General features: G+C 47.4%; 9 protein-coding genes across 9 annotated transcripts; 4 read left to right on the forward strand and 5 right to left on the reverse strand.

The window, feature by feature from the left end:
- On the reverse strand, positions 1-2,196 carry F4822DRAFT_132344 (aspartyl-tRNA synthetase). The gene is made up of 2 exons (XM_051452730.1): positions 940-2,196; positions 1-877 (listed from the first exon to the last, which is right to left on the reverse strand). Exons 1-2 carry the CDS (start codon positions 1,993-1,995, stop codon positions 200-202), a joined length of 1,734 nt encoding a protein of 577 aa, XP_051318324.1. The 5' UTR covers positions 1,996-2,196; the 3' UTR covers positions 1-199.
- Positions 2,197-3,493, forward strand: F4822DRAFT_132322 (U3-containing 90S pre-ribosomal complex subunit-domain containing protein). The gene is made up of 5 exons (XM_051452729.1): positions 2,197-2,665; positions 2,724-2,898; positions 2,956-3,001; positions 3,054-3,159; positions 3,212-3,493. Exons 1-5 carry the CDS (start codon positions 2,398-2,400, stop codon positions 3,391-3,393), a joined length of 777 nt encoding a protein of 258 aa, XP_051318325.1. The 5' UTR covers positions 2,197-2,397; the 3' UTR covers positions 3,394-3,493.
- Positions 3,494-4,009: 516 nt separating this feature from the next.
- F4822DRAFT_425756 (uncharacterized protein) lies at positions 4,010-4,821 on the reverse strand (the record flags this gene model as incomplete). The annotated part of the gene is made up of 2 exons (XM_051460405.1): positions 4,010-4,641; positions 4,707-4,821. 2 exons carry the CDS (start codon positions 4,819-4,821, stop codon positions 4,010-4,012), a joined length of 747 nt encoding a protein of 248 aa, XP_051318326.1.
- A 1,547-nt stretch (positions 4,822-6,368) lies between these two features.
- On the forward strand, positions 6,369-7,665 carry F4822DRAFT_391372 (uncharacterized protein). The gene has a single exon (XM_051457117.1). It carries the CDS (start codon positions 6,535-6,537, stop codon positions 7,567-7,569), a length of 1,035 nt encoding a protein of 344 aa, XP_051318327.1. The 5' UTR covers positions 6,369-6,534; the 3' UTR covers positions 7,570-7,665.
- A 517-nt stretch (positions 7,666-8,182) lies between these two features.
- F4822DRAFT_132440 (P-loop containing nucleoside triphosphate hydrolase protein) lies at positions 8,183-9,333 on the reverse strand. The gene is made up of 6 exons (XM_051452732.1): positions 9,192-9,333; positions 9,075-9,107; positions 8,953-9,011; positions 8,703-8,883; positions 8,406-8,638; positions 8,183-8,348 (listed from the first exon to the last, which is right to left on the reverse strand). The coding sequence occupies exons 1-6, from the start codon at positions 9,219-9,221 to the stop codon at positions 8,279-8,281; spliced, it is 606 nt and encodes a 201-aa protein (XP_051318328.1). The 5' UTR covers positions 9,222-9,333; the 3' UTR covers positions 8,183-8,278.
- Positions 9,334-12,327: 2,994 nt separating this feature from the next.
- On the forward strand, positions 12,328-14,259 carry F4822DRAFT_132475 (uncharacterized protein). Its single transcript, XM_051452733.1, has 3 exons — positions 12,328-13,226; positions 13,283-13,858; positions 13,921-14,259. Exons 1-3 carry the CDS (start codon positions 12,496-12,498, stop codon positions 14,081-14,083), a joined length of 1,470 nt encoding a protein of 489 aa, XP_051318329.1. The 5' UTR covers positions 12,328-12,495; the 3' UTR covers positions 14,084-14,259.
- Positions 13,859-15,422, reverse strand: F4822DRAFT_391379 (SURF1-domain-containing protein). Its single transcript, XM_051457118.1, has 3 exons — positions 14,497-15,422; positions 14,311-14,416; positions 13,859-14,245 (listed from the first exon to the last, which is right to left on the reverse strand). The coding sequence occupies exons 1-3, from the start codon at positions 15,326-15,328 to the stop codon at positions 14,143-14,145; spliced, it is 1,041 nt and encodes a 346-aa protein (XP_051318330.1). The 5' UTR covers positions 15,329-15,422; the 3' UTR covers positions 13,859-14,142.
- A 155-nt stretch (positions 15,423-15,577) lies between these two features.
- Positions 15,578-17,546, forward strand: F4822DRAFT_391380 (uncharacterized protein). The gene is made up of 4 exons (XM_051457119.1): positions 15,578-15,968; positions 16,022-16,074; positions 16,125-16,243; positions 16,306-17,546. The coding sequence occupies exons 1-4, from the start codon at positions 15,878-15,880 to the stop codon at positions 17,522-17,524; spliced, it is 1,482 nt and encodes a 493-aa protein (XP_051318331.1). The 5' UTR covers positions 15,578-15,877; the 3' UTR covers positions 17,525-17,546.
- A 247-nt stretch (positions 17,547-17,793) lies between these two features.
- On the reverse strand, positions 17,794-18,883 carry F4822DRAFT_425762 (uncharacterized protein; the record flags this gene model as incomplete). Its single annotated transcript, XM_051460406.1, has 4 exons — positions 17,794-18,224; positions 18,285-18,488; positions 18,542-18,721; positions 18,799-18,883. The coding sequence occupies 4 exons, from the start codon at positions 18,881-18,883 to the stop codon at positions 17,794-17,796; spliced, it is 900 nt and encodes a 299-aa protein (XP_051318332.1).
- Between the last annotated feature and the right edge of the window lie 279 nt (positions 18,884-19,162).

Genomic DNA, 19,162 nt, shown 5'->3' on the forward strand with positions numbered 1-19,162 from the left:
AGAGCATGCATGGCGATCGCTTCGTGGTATAGCCTAGAAATATAGTCCTTCCAGTATTGTAGTTCACAGTTAATGGGAAGTGCCAATACTATGACTTTTTTTATTCTTCATCGACTTCTATAGTCCCCTTAGTATCTATCGTATCAACTACCACATCGGTATATCCCATCTACAAATCACACCAATCATTTTCCACACTCTAAGGTGACAGCCTCTTCGGCGTTCTGGGGTAGTAACTTGTCAAGTGTACACTAGGCAAGTTCAGGTACCACGCAACCACACGGTCCAAACCGATACCACCACCACCGTGAGGTGGCACACCCGCAGATCGGAACACATCGACATATTCGCGGATACCAGGGCTGGCAGGGTCAATGCCCTTCTTGCGTATACGCGCCTCTAGCAAGTCAGGACGGTGGATACGCTGACCACCAGACAAGATTTCTTGGCCACGCATAAAGAAATCGTAGGCATTAGTGACCTTAGGATTCTCGGGATCCTCGATAGTATAAAAGGGACGCGCTCCCTCGGGGAACTTGTCCAGTACGTAGAAGTCAGTATTATACTTCTTGCGTACAAGAGCACCGAGTGCCTTTTCTTGGGGCGTGCTCATGTCCTCGTCATCGGACACGTTGCGGAACTCCTCCGGTCCCTCCTCACGCAATAGTTTCTGACCCTCGGCAAAAGTGAGTCGTACTTCCTTTCCAGGCTCAGGTAGTAAGAAATCGTCGGATGGGTAGATTGCGCGGATCAGCTCGATTTGTTCCTTGCATCGTTGCTCGAGGCCTCGGAAGATGTACAGCATGACGCCTTCGATCATGTCAATAACCTCGTGGTAGTTTTCTTCAATTTCCATTTCTAAATCGAGACCAGTGAACTAATAATTATGGTTAGTATTTTAATACTAGCTACAGAATAAGTTTAACATTAATAACCTACCTCAGTCATGTGTCTCGGGGTGTTGCTGTTCTCGGCTCGGAATACGGGTCCTATGCAGTAGACACGCTTCCGTCCACCGGCAATTTCAATTTGCTTGTAGAATTGGGGCGATTGCGCAAGGAAGGCTTGCTTTTCGAAATAAGGTAGTGAGAATACGTTTGCGCCACCTTCGGATGCGGCACCGATAAGGCAAGGCGCCTCAAATTGGACGAAATTCTTGGACTCGAGGTATTCACTGAAAAGCTTGCGTACAGTCATTCGGACATCGGCGATAGCTTGCTGTACAGGGGCTCGCTTGTGCATAGCGGGGTTATTTAGATGCGTAGATAAGCTTGCAGATGGCGCAGCAGCAGATTCAGCTAAGGAAAGATTCTCGACAGCCTCAGTGGGTGCCGCCGCAGCCTGGGAGGGGTCCTCATCTTCGAAACTTGCAATAGCTCGGTTGGCGGCGTTGAGGCCCAGAGGTAACACCTCAGGACCAGGGGAAATCAGGTAAGTCTTGGTTAAGTGGAATTCGTAGTTGCTCACGCGACAACTCTTAACAGGTTCTAGGGGCTTCTGGACGGTGGCTTCAACGAGCACAAAACTTTCGAGTCGTAGCGCACCAATCCATTTAACCATTTGTTTACTAACCGGAGTTCCCTCGGCACTTGCAGACACAACACCTTGTATAGTCCAATTTCGCTCTTCTCGTAATTCGACGAAGGCCATCTTGGCTCCTTGCATACGGGCATTTTGAATCCAAGCTCGTAGCTTCACTGTCTTTCCAATATGTTCGTCTCCTAAGTTTTTAAGTTGTACCTTGTCGGCAGCGACTTTCGTAGAGGGTAGGATGTCGCCATAATTGTCCTTGGCGAGATCCTCGTTACCACCTGAAGCAGCTTTCTGGGCGGCGGCAGCAGCTTCTCTCTCAGCAGCCTTTCGTGCCTTTTCGGCCTCCTTTTTCGCCTTGGCTTCGGCCTTCTTCGCTCCCTTCTTGGACTGGGCAAAACCTTCACCTTCGGCCGGAGGGGCAGCACCCGAAGCTTGGGCTGGGTCGACGGGAGCTTCAGACATGATGCGACTCTCTGAAGATGTTTCTGGTAGGATTGAGTCAATTGGTGTTGAAAGAGGGAGGAACTCAAATAATAATGGCAGACGCTCCTTCTTCCTTATAATCGCAATGAATAATAGAAGGAACGTACGACGGATAATGCGAGTTCTGACTCTTCCGGTCAACGTGTGACGCGGGGCAATTTTCTATATGGTGGGGTACCATTTTCATTAGTTGAATTTACTTACATCATCCGCCGATAAGAGAATTCTTCATATAAGGATTTTCAACTCTAACGGCTAACTGAATTTTCTTCTCATTCACCTTTTTCTCATACTATTATCATCCCCATCACATCTAACCTCACGCCACCGCAACATATCTCAAGTTTTCACAAAATTGAATGCTGAGATAAGTGACCGAAAATGTCCGAGACACAAGTAATAAGACATAAACCTGCAGCCCCAAAGGCAAAACCTAAGAAGCGCCGTCAGGACGATGAGAGTCGTTCGCGAAAACGAAGAAAGCCGACAACTTACGAGGAAGATGAAGAATTTCTCGATCTAGACGCCGGGGTAAACAAGAAGGTCGCTCAGATTGACAATTTGCTACTCGCAGACTATCTAGCCAACAAAATACGGAGATTCGGTACTGATCTGAAACCCGTCGAGCTCAGCCAGCTAGACATATCACGTATGCTTCACCCTATCACTGATGAAGATATGAGTAAATCGGCTAACATATAAACTAGCAAGCTACATCAAAGATACCACATCCTTCGATAAAACGCGAAGCCTAGACAATCTACCAGACTTTCTAGAGCAATTCGCAGACCCAAAGAAGCTCAGCGAGGCGCCGAAGCAGAATGGTTCGCCTCACACAATCATCGTCACGGGCGCGGGTTTAAGAGCTGCTGAAATCACCAGGTACGGCTTCGACTATTCTCATCTTGTCCCAATCGCGAGAATTCTAACACTGTATAGGGCCGTTCGTAAATACCAGACTAAACACAGCACAGTCGCGAAATTGGTATGTTCCTCCGAATCGAATTGTATGCGGCCCTAACTGATAGATTCTTCAGTTCGCAAAGCACATCAAGATAGAGGAAAGCGTGCAATTCCTCGAGAAGCACCGCACGGGCATCGCTGTGGGCACGCCCGTGCGGCTATCTGATCTAGTCGAGAAGTGTAAGCCCTTTTCCTCTCATCTATCTCTTCACAAATTCTAACAGATGGACAGCCTCTCTTAAATTAGACAAGCTGGAACGCCTAGTTGTTGATGCCTCTCACATCGACCAGAAGAAGCGCGGTGTCATGGACATGAAGGAGACCATGTTACCTCTAGCCCGCTGGTTAGCTCGCACTGAGTTCAAGGAGCGATACGCGGATCCCGAGAAAGGCCTTCAGCTCCTATTTTATTAAGCAGGCCAATAAGGGAGTCCGGTTTTTTAGATGATACCCCGAGGTAGAGGGGGCTAGCAGAGTTATCAAGGCCGGCTTGCCTTCCCGAGGACGTATAAAGGCAATTGCATATGATACCCAGAAAAATTGATGATTCATTTATTATATCTATTGGCGTTTCACCTAAGCATTTCCATCGGAATAAGATGACACCCTTTTCATGAATATTGAATACGAAGTAGACTCTTGTCAGGGGCCGGGATCGGAATGGACAACGATAACTGCGATCCTGACTCATCTCGCCGAAAATGTCTCGCGAGCGGTAATCGATTTCGTGCGCGTTTCATCCCTTTTTATATTCAAGATACGAGCACGAGTGAGATAAGAAGACAGAATTAGGCAGAAATAACCGACCCTAATATATCAACATAGGTCGGCCCGGCAGATATAAAAAAGCTTATGGGCGAGTCAACTAAAATTACCTACAGACGGCCAATTGCCAGCATGATTAACCCTATAAAATCGATCATCAGCCGTCTTCATTAACATTAATTCCCACCCCTTATCCTTTGATAGTGAAACTTGTTGAATTCAGCAATAATCTTGGTGATTTAGCGACGGCACCCATCTAGCTCTACTAGCTGTTCATCCAGTAATCCAACGCAACTACCAACGCGATCCACAACACCAACCCGAAAAATGAGGGTCTTTCGCTCGCAGCCTTTGATATAGGAACCACCCAAGGCCGGTTCGCCGAGGTAGAGGTGGTATGAGGAACCTCTTCTGCTGCTTGCGTGGTCTCGAGGAGCTCGCTACTAGCTGTCGAAAAGTACGTGACCGGGGCATAGGACACCGTGATAAAATCTGTGACCGTGGTTGTTACAGTAGTTGTCTGTCCGTGCCCGGCGATGCTCTCCTGTCGTAGTTGCAAGCCTGGGACGTCTGCTACTTCGCGCCCGGCAAGGTAGTCATCCTCGCGGGACCGGAGTATGTCATTGTCGACTACGCCTGGCGCTACCATGTAAATCACGGCGCCGAGATTCATGCATAGCGATATGGAGTGGCTAAGTGCGGGTCCGTAATTGTTGGTATCGCATTGAGAGTAGAGGCACTGAAAGAGAGACTGGATACGGGATAGGGTTAGCTGAGTATGACTACTCATTAGAGGGGGAATGCAGACCCGCTGGTAGTCTTTTTCGTTGCAGAGACATCTCGTATCGAGGCATTGCGTTGCGAACATGCTATCAACCATACAACGAGAAGCGCAGCCTCAACTAGTTGTTAATAAAAGTCATATCGATCTTTATAGACTACCAAGACTGCACTGGACTCACTTGGTGGTTCGGGAGGTGGTTCGGTGATCGTGCCATTTGTTCTATTACCCATGCCGAGGGCGAATTGCCACAGGTTTGCGAAGAGTAACCGCACAAGGAGGATCTTAATGAACATTGCCATCCTATTACACACCAATTTCCTCTATGATATCGAGAAGAGAATGAGGTTTATCGAGTATTTCCTCGTCTGAATTTTTATGGTTTTCTGCTTTTCTAGACTCCATAAATCGTACAAAGCGAAAGATTGTAGACGGTTAAGGATGATCACCAAAAAGACCAATCCGAAAAGAAAACGAATGTCGATGTTTGGCAATCCAAAAAACGAGGGATACGGTGAGAGGGATCAGATGTTGTTGTTAGTAGTGTGCTATGAAAAGGAGACGGAGGGAAGCTGGAAGACCGCCGACTGTCGATGGGATGTCGTTGATTGTAGTCGTCTATTAAAGGCAAGAGCGCCTCTATCCCTTCTGTGGTGCTTGGATACATAGAGTTTCCTGGGTTAAGAGAAAGTGCCTCCTTCCACCACGTACTGGAAGGTAGGATGGTACCCGAGTTCATCGTCGCTTCCCATACCATCAAACGGGGATCGTGTCTTCCCAACACTTAGAGCAATCTAGATGTATGCGGTGGATTTCCGTAGATTTCTATAGTGATATTAGACTTCGCATTACGTTTTGTAGCGCATAGTGAGGATATGGTGCCGTGTCACTTCAAGAACCATCATATTTGATTTTTTCGCAACGGAGATCAGAACAGCATTTATATTATACTCCTAAATATCTATAATTATCTACGGTGGCCTTTGCCTATATGATCACGATTATAAAAAGATCGTGGTGTTATGACGCCACTAGATTCCTCCCTTACATTGTATCGTTTCGCCTTTCTCTTCACCCACCAACGAGATCTTAGCTACCAGTACTCATTCTCAGCAGAAGGTAACCAGGTACTTGGACATCCTAATTAATATACCCAATTAGTACCAGGACAATATTTGCATGGAAGTTCGTTCTACTAGAATTACCCCATTTTCGTATAGTACTTTATGTAGAGAGTGCTGTTGTATCTTCTGAGACTACGGTAGTACCTCGGAGCCGAATATCAGGATACAAGGGCAAACAAGTCGACCAAGGAAACGCTATATACACTCTGGGTAGCATTGCTAAGGTATGTCGGCGAAGCAACATGGTTCCGTGGGTATTTCTCGTCTTCTGTCACATTACAAACCCTGGTGCCGGGGATCTAAGTTAATCATATGGAACAGAGATCCTGCAATGAACGGGTATGTCGTCATACCAGGAAGCAAACTTCTGGGGGGATGAAAGGAGGCTCATTATGTTGCTCGAGGATGTGACACTGTTTGCGAAGCAATCTTAACCCCTCGGCGCGAGTTTGCTTATGAAATCCAGATTATGGGCAACACCAAACTAAGCCCGTCGAGTACACAAATTTTAGAATTCATGGGTGTTGTAGATGTTGAAGGAAGTCTGGATGAAGGAGGATTTCATTACCTAAGATATATAAGATGTGCAGCTTAGATAAGAGATTACTCATCAGCTCAGACGCTAATATGTTATCGATACTGTGCAAGTACCGACGTACCTAGTAGCACGGTCTCTAGAACCGGTCGCAGTGAAAGGATCCACTAAAATTTCTGTCGGTGTTTTTTTATCTACAGACTCTAGAACGCATCCCTGCGATCTCGTTCTCAATCCCAATACATCTCTTTCATACGATTCTTGGATCAAGATTTCTTGAATCCTTTTTTCTTCCATAGACACCGCATTTTCTAATTTTACACTTCTAAGAAGAAGAAGAATCAAACGCAATGACTTCCAAGAAGCGCAAGTCGGAAGAAGACCCCACGACCAGCGTCGCTGCGACTGGTGCCGACGATGCTAGCAAGAGCAAGAAGCGCAGACGCGTGAGCGAAGCGGTCGCAGATGAAGAACCTCCTAGAGCCGAAAAGAAGTCCAAGAAGGACAAAAAGGAGAAGAAAGAAAAGAAGGATAAAAAATCCAAGAAAGAGAAGAAGCATCGCAAGCACGAGACCTCCGCCGAGGAAGAAACTCCTGCCGATATCGAGATAGCCGGCGCAGAAGACATTGCGCCCGACACCAATGGCACAACCGAGGACACTCCCGTTAACGGCGATGCTGCCGTAGAGGATGAGAAGCCTTCCAAGGAGAGCAAGAAGGACAAAAAGTCCAAGAAGGATAAGAAAGAGAAAAAGGCCAAAAAGGACAAGAAGTCCTCTGTGCAAGCCTCCACCAACGAAGCACCCGCAAATCCCAACACCACAGAAGCTGACGAGCCCGCCGCCGAAGAAGGCCAACAAGACGATGAGACCTCCGGCACCAACAAAAAAGCCCCGCGCTTCATAGTCTTCGTCGGAAACCTCCCCTACGCCGCGACAACTGAACAAATTGAATCGCACTTCAGCGGCGTACACCCAACCTCCGTCCGCCTCCTGCATGACCCACGCACCAAACGCTCCCGCGGAATCGCCTTCGTCGAGTTCGCGCGATACGACTACATGAAAACCTGCCTAAAAACCCTCCACCACAGCACATTCACCTGTCCCACCGCCGACTCCCGCACCGGAAAAACGCGAACCGAAGAGCGAAAGATAAACGTCGAGCTCACGGCTGGTGGCGGCGGTAACACATCTTTCCGTAAGGACAAGATCCGCGCCAAGAATGAGAAGTTGAATGAGGAGCGCGCGCGAAGAGCGGCTGAGGAGCAAAAGGCTAAGGAGTTGAAGGAGAAGGAGAAGGGTGGTGAAAATGGCAAGGAGAAAGCTGGGATCGAGGATAGTGTTCATCCGAGCCGTAGACAACGGGTGCCTGGAGCTGGGTTTTAGTTGATTGATCCATAGATGCTTTGCTACTTATTCTACACCTATAACGTAGTGATACCCGGCCTAATATGATTTCATGATTTTCATACACGTACTAAATTCAAGTGTTCACGTATTAAATACGAATTTGACTCAAGTTTTGGGGGCATGTTGTAAAATTTGGATTCCTCTCGCAAATATGCTATCTACAGAATTGTGAAAAGGCGAGTTTGAATAATCTTCGAGGGATCGCGACTCTTGCTGCCGTCTAGTTCAGGGCGACTCCCCCACACAACGGAACTAAACCAATGATTGCATATCCAGTCGGACCGGACCAAAATCGTACGAGTAGGACACAAACTAGTAAGAGTGCCGAAACTCTGAAATACGATATTCATGATCCACCATATGCTTCCTATTCGATGGCTTCCGATCCTGCAACTTTGTTTCTCTCCCTCCTCCCCTTACTCTGTCAAGGTCGAATCCATAGGCCTCCACTCCAACAACAAAAATGGCCACCAAAAACGTCTGTGGGTATGTAGGTTCAAATGAGGGGACGCGAAATATAGGTAGTCGGCCAACTCGAAGATGCCTGAATACGTCGGTTCCTCATGGAGGATAGTGATCTTTCCTATATGTCCACCAAAAACGCCTTCATCGTTTCGCAAAAAAAATCTTTATGGCTTGCTTGACCCAACTGCAAAACGTGACTGAAAAATGTCTTCTATGCTGTTTATAGAATTGTGCACTTCGATTTCTTGCTACCGCCCTTCATTGGGACGGGCCTCGGGTTGAGAACAGCTCTATGATACCTATTAGCACGCGACCGGCGTCAAGGTGGCATCAGGGGGTGGTCATACCGAATAGCCTCATCAAAGACGCTCTTAAGATTTCGCTGTGTGAGGGCAGAGCACTCCAAGTACTTGTGAGCACGGATTTCCTTTGCGCAAACCAAGGCCTGATCGTAGGAAACGGGCTCCATTCGCTTAGATCGGAGACTTTCTAGAGTGGCTGGGTCCTCCCGCAAATCCAGCTTAGTACCGACTAGGATGATAGGAATGTTCGGCGCGTGATGATCGATCTCGGGGTACCACTAAAGCAAATTAGCCAACTTTCATCTGAAGAAATTTGCTTTATCTCTTAGATGGTTCACATACCTTGGCTTTTACGTTATCGAACGAAGGCGGGCTCACGATGGAGAAGCAGATAAGAAATACATCGGTTTGAGGGTACGAGAGCGGTCGCAATCGGTCGTAATCTTCCTGACCAGCAGTATCCCAGAGTCCTAAGCTAATGGGCTTGCCATCAACCATCACACTCGCCGAGTAGTTATCGAAGCTAGAGGGTCGTCGTCAGCATAGGTACTAAAAGAGGGGTAGAAAAAGACAAGAGCGCCGATATACTAACACAGTAGGTATGTATTCGCCTGGGAAGGCATTCGTCGTGTAGGAGATAAGGAGACATGTCTGACACTAATGTTAGACTTGGGAACATGACTCGAGGGTGGTATTAAATTGGTATCGACGGACCTTTCCGACAGCACCGTCACCGGTAACGACGCACTGCAGTAGAATCTCGCATTAGTATATTGACTTTAGTGATGCGGCGTTTGTCTATTGCTAAAAGCGACATCATAGTTATCATACCTTCAATGACTGAACTCCAGGGGCTGCCATTGTTGGCAAATTTCTAAGTTTGGTAGATTTCGAATTATTCGGCGACTATGGCAATTCCACCGAAAGTCGGGTAGTTTAAACGGAAAGAGTAGGTATCCTTGTCTTGGTTATGGTAATTGTAAATTCTGTGGATTGTAAAAAAAAAAAAAAGATTAGAGATAGGGATAGAGGAAGACAAGAGCTATCGGCGATACAATACAATTAGGGGAATAGAAGTGTTGTAGAAGGAGCTTGCGTTGCATAAGGGTTAGAAATGTTTTGACACAGGGTCGGAAGGGTGTGGTGCCGCAGATCGCAGGAGGTGGGCAAGCTGGCAGGATGGAGCACTGAAGCACACGGCGCTACCTTCTAGTACTTATCATGGGGGGGATGGGACTGGGACAAGACAGGTTAGGGGACTGGGAAAGGACTGGGAACAGGACCTGGGCCTGCTGGCTTGTACCGTAACTGAAAGTGTGCAGCACGGTTCGCAAGCTGGAACGATAGCTGGTCAGGTAGTCCTGATAGGGTAGGTAGGGTGTCCCGATAGGGATACTGGAGCTTCTTTGGTGCTAGGGGGGTGTGGGACCTCCAACGGACACAACGGCGGTTGATTCGAAGATTTAGGGGATCTGAGTGGATGTGGTGGCGCGAGCGTCTTGACTCCCAGGTCTTTGCGGATGGAACTTGTAGGGGAAAGGGAAAAAAGGTGTGGCGGCGATGGAACAAGGAACTAACTTGACTTGATATACGTATGTACACCTAAGTATCTATCCTGTCCCCCTTTTCGTATGTACTTTTCTTCTTACGTATGTATATCTGAAAAGGGCTATCACCCTAAGCGTGAAGGGAGGTGAAAAAAAAGGAATAGTTGGATAGATAAAACGGGGTGCACGGCGGACGAAGAAGGATAAGGTATGGGTAGATCGAATTGATAATGGACAGACAGGCAGGGTAGAATAAGAAACGGCAATGGCGGCGGCTGGGGGCGCGTCTTAGGGCCATACAACAGTACAGTACAAAGAAGAGAAGAGAGATATGACAACTTACAATGAGAGAGGCTGGGTTGGGTTGGCTGAGGATGGTTCTCTTTTGCTAAAGAGGTTAACAACTACGAACGGCGGATACCGAATCGGAACGACGAGTATTAAGTGAAAAGTCTTGATATCATTCGATATTAGAATTTTAGAAACCAATTGAAATGTGATTCAAGAGACACCGTCGCATTTGAGCCCCTATAAGTCGGAATTTATTAACCCAGTCGGAAAAAGTTGAAGGTGGAGGAAGAAATGGGGGACCTAACTGGGATAGGGAGACGGCGCTCTTCAGCATCGGATTGGATACCGGGTACTTATGTACTCACGTACTACTAAGGCAAGGGGGTATAGAATTTAGTGGTTTAATCGTTCTGATTGGCTCAACGATATTCTGCCGTGGAATAAATCAACACCTTAGGGAGGTAGGTACTGAGTTGTACCTACCTTACCTTTTCGTTCCTACATGTATTCAACCAAGATTGGTAAACGAGCATATTCAATTTGATTATGTACCTGCCTAAGTGCCTAACGTATCAACTTGTCTCTTATTATGATGTATGTCAAAAGCAACAGACACTAAATACTAAATAATATCAAATAAGGTGTGTACGTATCAAGTGCGTAAAGAAATAAAAAAAGATTGCGACGGCAATGTCATACTAAATGTTATATTAAATGTCATAAAATACTGTTACGAGTGCTTATAAAATTAGGTAACTGACAGTTCATTACCTTCAATGAATCGATCATTTATAGCACCTACACGCCTAGATCGATCTTCGCATAGAGCTATCTGACTGCCGTAGGTCTTCCCGCTTTGCATGTGCATGTGCGTATGCAGTGAACACAGTAGGTACATGATTATATGTAGGCAAGTAGGCGAGATCACTTACATTACGTAGGTATATCCTGTAAGCACTTATATATTACTCTAGCCTAATGAAGCACAAGCTGGAAGCTATAGTCTTCTAGACCAATAGACCTAAAGAGCTTATACTTTGGAGAAGATAGCTGTAGAAAGGTGGCTCGATACTATGCGATAGGCCGAGGCGTCACTTGAAGCGTCACCTGTAACATCCCCGACCTGTTTGGAACATCCGAAGACTTGGTTGCATGTTGTTGGGCGTCAGGGATTTGGTCCCGAAGCTTTCTTGCATCAAGCTAGAGAACGAACTCGAATGATTCGCTAGGCTCTTGAGGGCCAGTGGCGATTATAACTTGGTATTTGACGAATGTTAGAAAACCATTACATCGAACTATTGATCAATGCTAGCTCCAAGAAGCTCTCCAGACCAGTCGTTGCCCTACTGGCGACGTTTTAGCTTATGCTTGGTAGACCAATAGGTATTCTACCCAGTTCTAGCAATCCGAAAAATCGTCTCAAAATGTCGCCTTGTATTCCCCGGATTCGAAGACTGGAAATGGACAAACTAATTAGTTTGCTTGATAAGGTAGGTGTCCCATTAGAACCATCTGACAAGAGTAGATTAGTGGATGAGATACCTAGTATGCCAAAGATCCCCCGCCAATCAAGCTTAGAATGCTGGATAGGCGGGAGATCCTACCATTATAAGTATAAGTTATAGGCCATATCCTTATATACTTCTAGCAACTAAGAAGCTTCTTACTTCACGTATGTATGATAATGTGGTAAGTGAGACTATGTCGTCATTCGATGGTCTGACTGGAAAGTTTCCGAGTGTGACGGAAACAAGGAAGGAGAGATCTCGGGGTGCAAGTAGGAAGAAAAGGCAAGCAATATGAACCGAAAGTGTTTCAGAAGGTTAGACTGCATCTTTGCGTTTGGAAGTTGCTCTAGAGAGTTTCGGCGTCAGAGCTGTCTGGGCAGGCAAGCACCTGGAGCAGGGAACCCCTCAGTACATTTAACTTATAGTGGCCCCACCCGCACTGAACAGTGCTGAAGTGCCACGTGCGGTCCCTGTTCTCCATTGTGATGACCTACCAATTCCAATCCCACATGCAATTCTGGGGCGTACCTAACAAACCCAGACGCGTCTAAGCTCAAGTACTAACCGCGTCGGACAATCACCAACACTCACGTCATTCTTCTGGAATACTTCCAATTTTTCGGGGCCATCTTTGATAAGGGGCTAATTGAATAACAATTAGACAAACATTGGAATTTGCACTGCCATGAACCACAGGGCAGCACCTGCAAACATTTCCAGCTGTTGGTCAATACGGCGGCGTGTCGTGGATTGATATTCGAGCAAAGGAAATAAATCGGCATATTCACGATGGCGGACCCGGGCGCAAATAATAGCCGTCTCCCACCTTTAAGCACACCGCGAAACATCGCAACCCCGAACCGCCGCGGCATCAGCGCTGAACCCTCTTCGAATCTACGGCTATCCGCCTCAGCCCGTCGAAATAATCCCCATACACCACATGCCCGCGCTGCTATTCGAGCTTTTGACCAGCGGCGCGCAGCTGTCTTCACACCAGGCCGCGTTGGACGTCGGCGCAGTCTCGCCCGTGAGCGCGAACGCGAAACACCACGAGATCTGCTCCGGAACCTTAGTCGGGTCCTAGCTCCAACATCAACAGCAGTCTCCTCGTCCTCGTCATCTCCCCCACCTAATAATGATTCGACGCTACAGACTCTCCTAGAGGAAGGCGATGATGACGATGACTTCCCTATTGAGAGGCCTCGTTTTTCGCTTCCCTTGGACCGCGATGATGATGATGACGATAGTGAATTGAAGCCGCCCCGATCGAGTATATTGGATGATGAAAACTACACTGTCCAGTCTATCGAATTACCTCGTCGAGCATGGACCGAAGCACCGTTGAGTCGCTTGGATAGAGGTAGTCTTGGGAGCGTACGAATGAGTGATTTCATTGGGCCGGAAATAGAGGATGGTACTGTTAATAATGACGTGGGCATCGATTCTGGCTTCTTTCCACCGCCGGCATTGGACGACGATACCGGAGATGTAGGCTTGGATGAAAATGCTATCTTTGAACGGTATTATCTTCCTACAATTCATATATAAAGAATTAAGGGATGCTAATGGTTACTAGTGTGGACGAAGAGACGAGACGTCAAACTATGGGCGGACAGGACGATTTCGGTCCGATCCAGATACCCGAACTTGGTAACGAGAGCACTTTCGTTATGGCTCCAGTAGAGTCACCTACGCGAGAACCAACAATGACAGAAGGCATTGAAGCCGAGGAACAGCCGCAGGTTGAGGACTTCGACGACGATGATAATATAGGAGAGCCGTTTGATTTTCCCGGGCTTGAGGATGGCGACGGCGATAGTAATAATGGCGAGTTACTTGAGACATTCATCTCTCAAACCCAGACCGCCGATCTCCCACAGAGGAGTTCAGCGAGGAGGAAAGTTGGCAAGAAGGTATCGCGGCATGGTATCGAGTATCCTTCTTTACCACAAGGCGTGGTAAAACGATTAGCAATGACCCTTGCAAAGACAGCTGGAGTGAGCAAGGCGAAGATCAGTGCAGATACACTGGATGCGATTATGCAAGCGACAGACTGGTTCTTTGAGCAACTAGGAGACGACTTATCGGCCTATGCACAACACGCCGGCCGAAAGACGATAGACGAGAGTGATATGATGATGCTTATGCGAAGGTATGTTCATATCTACATATCTATTTTCGTAGTGATACATATTAACCATGTGAGCGGCGCAGACAACGGCAGACTAACACATCGACAACACCATTTTCCCTGGCGCAACGACATCTACCGAGAGAACTCCTTCAGGAGTTGCGCATGTCGGTCCCTCCGCCGACAAAAGTTCCTCGAAAGAAACAGCCACGTCATGCGGACGTGGAGGAGGATGAAGTAACATGAGCCCGGAACATATTACGGCTTTTGATAAAGGAATACAAAGCGTGTATTCACGAGGAGGTCTATGACCATTCCTTATTCATCCGTACCCTTCGCGAGATATCTGTAGGGGGTTTCTTGACTACCATATAGAACATTATCGACGTCGCTACCGCGAGTCCATACCTAGGATATTGTCAGCATGGTAGCAAGTCGATGAAAAGGGACGAGATCGAAATAGGGAAACATACCATGTGAAAATGTATTGGGCATGGTTATTCCTCAGATTGACCTCTGCTGGTCTTCCGATAGGAATGCCCTTATTTTCCATGTCCAGAGTCTGGAGTAAATCCGGCTCTACACGAATGAATGACGTTAGCATGAATAAACATAATAACCAAGCCCATGTCCAATATTGAAGTGATGTTTATGCATACCCATAGTCTGTTCAATCCACACGGGTTGACTCCCCGTCAGCGCAGCCATCTGCTTGACATCCGGGAAATAGAACTCATTAATATCCGGCCTATTCTCTGGTGTAAACATATTCTTCTTCCACGGCTCCCTTAACAAACCCTCAACCTCTACCTCCCCGTGCGGCAATGCCTCCACCGGCCGATCCTGCTGCCGTCGGAACTTCTTCGCAATCCACCCACGATTCACCAACACCGTCGCCCTCTCATCCCCGCCCCGCTCCAGCGGCGTAATAACCATGAACCCCTGCTCACCATCACGCATCCGCGGGCCTACCAGCATTTCTTTATCATGTCTATACCTTCCCGTCGCAAGTACACGCCTGAAATCGAAATCATGGATTGCGGAAGGATCGATGCGGGGTGGTAAAGGAAGGGGCTCGCGCACGATTCGGTCTTCGAATTTAGCGATGAGTTCAGTTTTCCAACCTAGACGTTGTACTTGCCATGTCCCGAGTAAGAATGCGGTTACTGGGATGATGGCGAGGATTATTAGACCAGGACCGTGGCGTCGGCCGGTGCGGACTAGTTCGGGTGGGTTGTCGAGGATGGAGGTGAAGGAGGGGTCTTCGGCGGGAGGACGCGCGGCGCGGTGGGTTGTGTTGGTGAAGGGGCGGCGGAGGGAAGGGGTGGTTTGTCGGAGAATGGTGTTGGTGGGTTTATTACAGCATCGTGATGTCCAGGTTTGTGTGCTATAGCTATAGCTGTGGATATGGGAGGCGCGGGCTTGGGCTTCGAGGGCTTTTTCAACTTGCCTGGCGAGTAATTGGGGTGTTATCCGCCCGCCAGACTTCATAGTGTCTATGAGCGAGTTAATTATGAGAATATGCTCGCTGTGGTCGTGAGAACCATGATGACGTTCGTTTTCTTCAAAAGTTGATGAAGCTTCTGAATTGCATTGGCGAGATACCAGGGTCTTCTAGTGGGGGCCGGGGGATCGGAGCTCGGATAGGGTCCCGCTACAGCACTAGCTCTAGGTACCTTAGTACCTATGATAGCTTAAAACAGCATAGAGCTGGCTGCCTATTTACATCATCGTGGCAGTTAACTCATACTTCATCCCGCGCAACTTACAAGCTACATCGTGAATTTAACAACGCTAGAGATTAAATCACACATCCAGATAATTCCCGGGAATTTACCTCGAAACTTTGATTATCTTTTAGTTGAAGAGCATTTGAGCTCGATAATACAAAAGGGTCCGGATTAAGTATTCGAGTTCAATATCTCGGCGGCTAGAAAACAGGACACTTCACAGGGCCTGTTCACATACTTCACCTGCCAGCCTCACTCGAAGTCTCTTACCCACCTTCGCGCTTCTGAATTCATATTCAATCGAGCGACCATGGGTGATACCATATTCTTTCAAGGAACCTTGCAAGGTGGCATTGCCCTTGCTATCCAAGAGTCAAAGATGGTACTCGCTTTTGTGACTGGTGAGTATGGGTAACGTGAATTTAATATGATCGTTAAACTAATATAACTATAGATGTTAGCAACGAGGGCCAGTCCTGGGAAGAGGAGCTCCAAACAAATGATACAGTGAGTAAATATCTATTTACAATAAAGTTGTTAATATTGACCGTCGGCAGCTCAAAGCACCCCTCGCAAATCAAGCCATTTCCTTGAGGTTACAAGCAGGATCACAAGAGGCGGGCTTTCTCGAGGCACTATTTCCCATACCAAAGAAGCCCACAATAGTAATGATTCAGTACGTTATATCACAACTATTGGTTATCTTCATACAAAATCCATAGCTTACTCGTCTTGCAGGAATGGCACGTTGAAAGAGTACATACAAGGTGGCACGGCGAAGCAAGATTTGATTCGCAGAGTCGCGGCAATTTTGAGCACAGCAACAGCCGCCCAAAGTCGGTCAGCAACAACTCCGGCAACACAAGCGAGTCAACTAGCACCTGCTCCCCAGGCTCCAGCTCTAGCCAGGAATAATAGTCTAGACGATCTATATGACAACTACGAAATCCCAGCTAGAAGCTCTGCCCCTCCTCCGGAAAGTTCGGCGCAGGGTCAAAGTTTACAGGAAGCAAAGCGTAAAGAGGCCGAGAAAAAAGCCAAGGAAGCCAAAGCAAAGGCGGAAAAGGAGGCCCAATCAAAGGTGGAGCGAGAAGGCAAAGGAAAGGAACGACGGAATACAAATGAAAGTATTGAGAGTCAATCCTCTACTCACACTCCTGCAGAGCGAAGTTACGCAGAGGAAGTCAGACAACGAAAGGTACATGCAGCTGAAGAACGAAAACGAATTCTGAAACGTATCGAGGACGATAAGCGGGAACGAAGGGAACGTGAAGCAGAGGAGAAAAAGGCGAGACTTCTTCTAAGCGGTGCGCAAGAAGGTGAAGGAGCTACCACTCAGGCGGCACCTATCCAACTAAATCGAATACCACGCGCCGCATCGGGAGGAGATCATTGCAATCTCCAGGTCCGACTATTTAATGGTTCAACGATACGCTCTCGCTTTAAGAGCGACGCTACCTTGAACACCGAAGTCCGAAAATGGATCGACGAAGATCGAACCGATGGCGACGCCCCGTACACCTTCCGAGTGGTTCTGACTCCTCTTCCCAATAAGGTCATCGAACCCACCGAGGAAATCAGGTCTTTACTATCGCTCGGACTAGCCCCATCCGCAACCCTCGTCCTCGTCCCTGCCAAATATAGCTCTGCCTATGCGAACTCCAATGGGTTTGTCTGGCGCACCTTCGCATATATCCTGGGTTTGTTCGGCGCGGGCTATGGCCTCTTGGCTAGTGTGCTAGGTGGGTTCACGGGGGCTTTCGGTCGCAGACGAGACGATGAACAAGAAGGGATTCAGCTACAAAATTTGGCGGGTGCGAGAACAGCATCGCGGATCAGAGGATTTCAGAATGAGGATGATCAACGTCGAGACGCGCAGTTGTATAACGGAAATTCGGTGAGCTTCTCTTCTGTCTCCTATGCCGAAATCTATTACAAAGATGCTAATATTCTATAGCTGAACTTTGAACCACGAAGAGACGATGACGACGAACATAGTGGGAATCAATAGTCAAGAGGTTTTTATGGCTTGAATGGCGGCTTGCTAATTTGTTTTTATTATCGGGATTTAAGTGCCCACCAAACCCTGTACGTGTACCAAGATTGATCTCCTCCTTGAGACCAGAAGCCGTAAACGAAAGCAAATAATGCGGAAATTTCTTATTTAACCTCCTCGGGTCGCTAAAGTAACATAAGGCAATTGTTCTTTATATCCCTTCTTCCCAATTAATATGCGTGTCCGTCTCTTCCCTTGTTATCTCCGAGCTTCGTTTCTGCAGTATTTAAAGCAGCCAAGACCCCCTTTATATGAGCTTGGGCCTCTGCCCGCTTAGTCTTCGGCCAACTCATACGGCGAGAAGCAATCAAAAGAGCGTTCCTATCGGATAGTATTAGGGGTGAATCGTCGTCGTCGGCCTTCGCTTCGACACTTCTCAGTACGTCGAGGTGGTTTTCGAGAGAATTTTTCGTATTCGTTAATTCGGTTCGAGATTCGGACCGCTCTATTCGGGACATGCATTGGTAGTAAGCAACTTGGCATGGGTCGGTTGGAAATGTAATGAATTCCGAAGGGGCTGATGACCCTAAGAGAGGTAGAGGGGAACTAGCAATGGATACGCTGGGTGTCGAAGTAAAGCTGAGAGGTGAAGAAGAGTCGCCTATACCCCAAAATAACACTCATTAGTTTTTGTTGTCGGCGAGTTCTATTATTTACGTACGGAGAATGAACGAGCAAGTTTTCCCCTTTCCGTCAAAGTAGCAGCAGGCACATGCACCGCCTAACACCCTGGTAGGATGATCGGGAATATCTCGCTCGACCATGCACTGAGTCCAGATACCCTGACCAGCAGCGCATGTCGTACATCGCTTCTCATTAAGCCGTGATTCGCCGCAGACCTGTACGCACGCGGCGATGATATTCACTAATCTCTAGTCAGTGTTCCCCTATAGTCGTTTCGGTAGGAACCTAACTAACAGTCCCTATTAGGACTGAAAACCGTGAACATTTTATTCTTTGGCCGGTCTGGATTTTCTGCCATGAAAAACCGTTGAGGCAAGTCTAATAATGCTTCGATCGACTTCTTTTTAAATGGACGACCGGGAGCTTTTATTGATGGATACAGAGACGTAATCTCCTTCCGAACTGTTTGAGGACCTACGCTGCTTTGTTACATTTATAGAATGGCTGGAAATTCTTGGGATACCCACGTCGGGGGGAAACATGAGGCTTACGAGGAGATTCGTCCTCATCGTCGGTTGCGCGGCGCTTCTTTCCTTTGGTTTCGGTAGGCGTCCTAGGAGTCGTTGGACTTGCCATAGTTTCAAGTAGAATTAACTCAATTCAGGAACTTCCTATATGAATATGCTAAGACTAACAGCACAGGTGAGCCCAAGTAGGAGTATAGAGTCATAATTCTAGAGAAAGATGGGGACGTCAATACGAAGCGAGGTCAGGCGCTTCAGGGAGTATATGTCAGATAAATCATTGGCCAGGCAACAACACCTAGACACCGCTCCATTGCTAACGGTGTGGTCTGCATTTGCCTTAAAATAGGACTCAAATGTGATATCTCTGAAAAATGCAGTTCATACCATG

This window comes from Hypoxylon trugodes (assembly GCF_022578975.1).
Source record: "Hypoxylon trugodes strain CBS 135444 unplaced genomic scaffold F4822scaffold_2, whole genome shotgun sequence".
NCBI classification, from domain to species: Eukaryota; Fungi; Ascomycota; class Sordariomycetes; order Xylariales; family Hypoxylaceae; genus Hypoxylon; species Hypoxylon trugodes.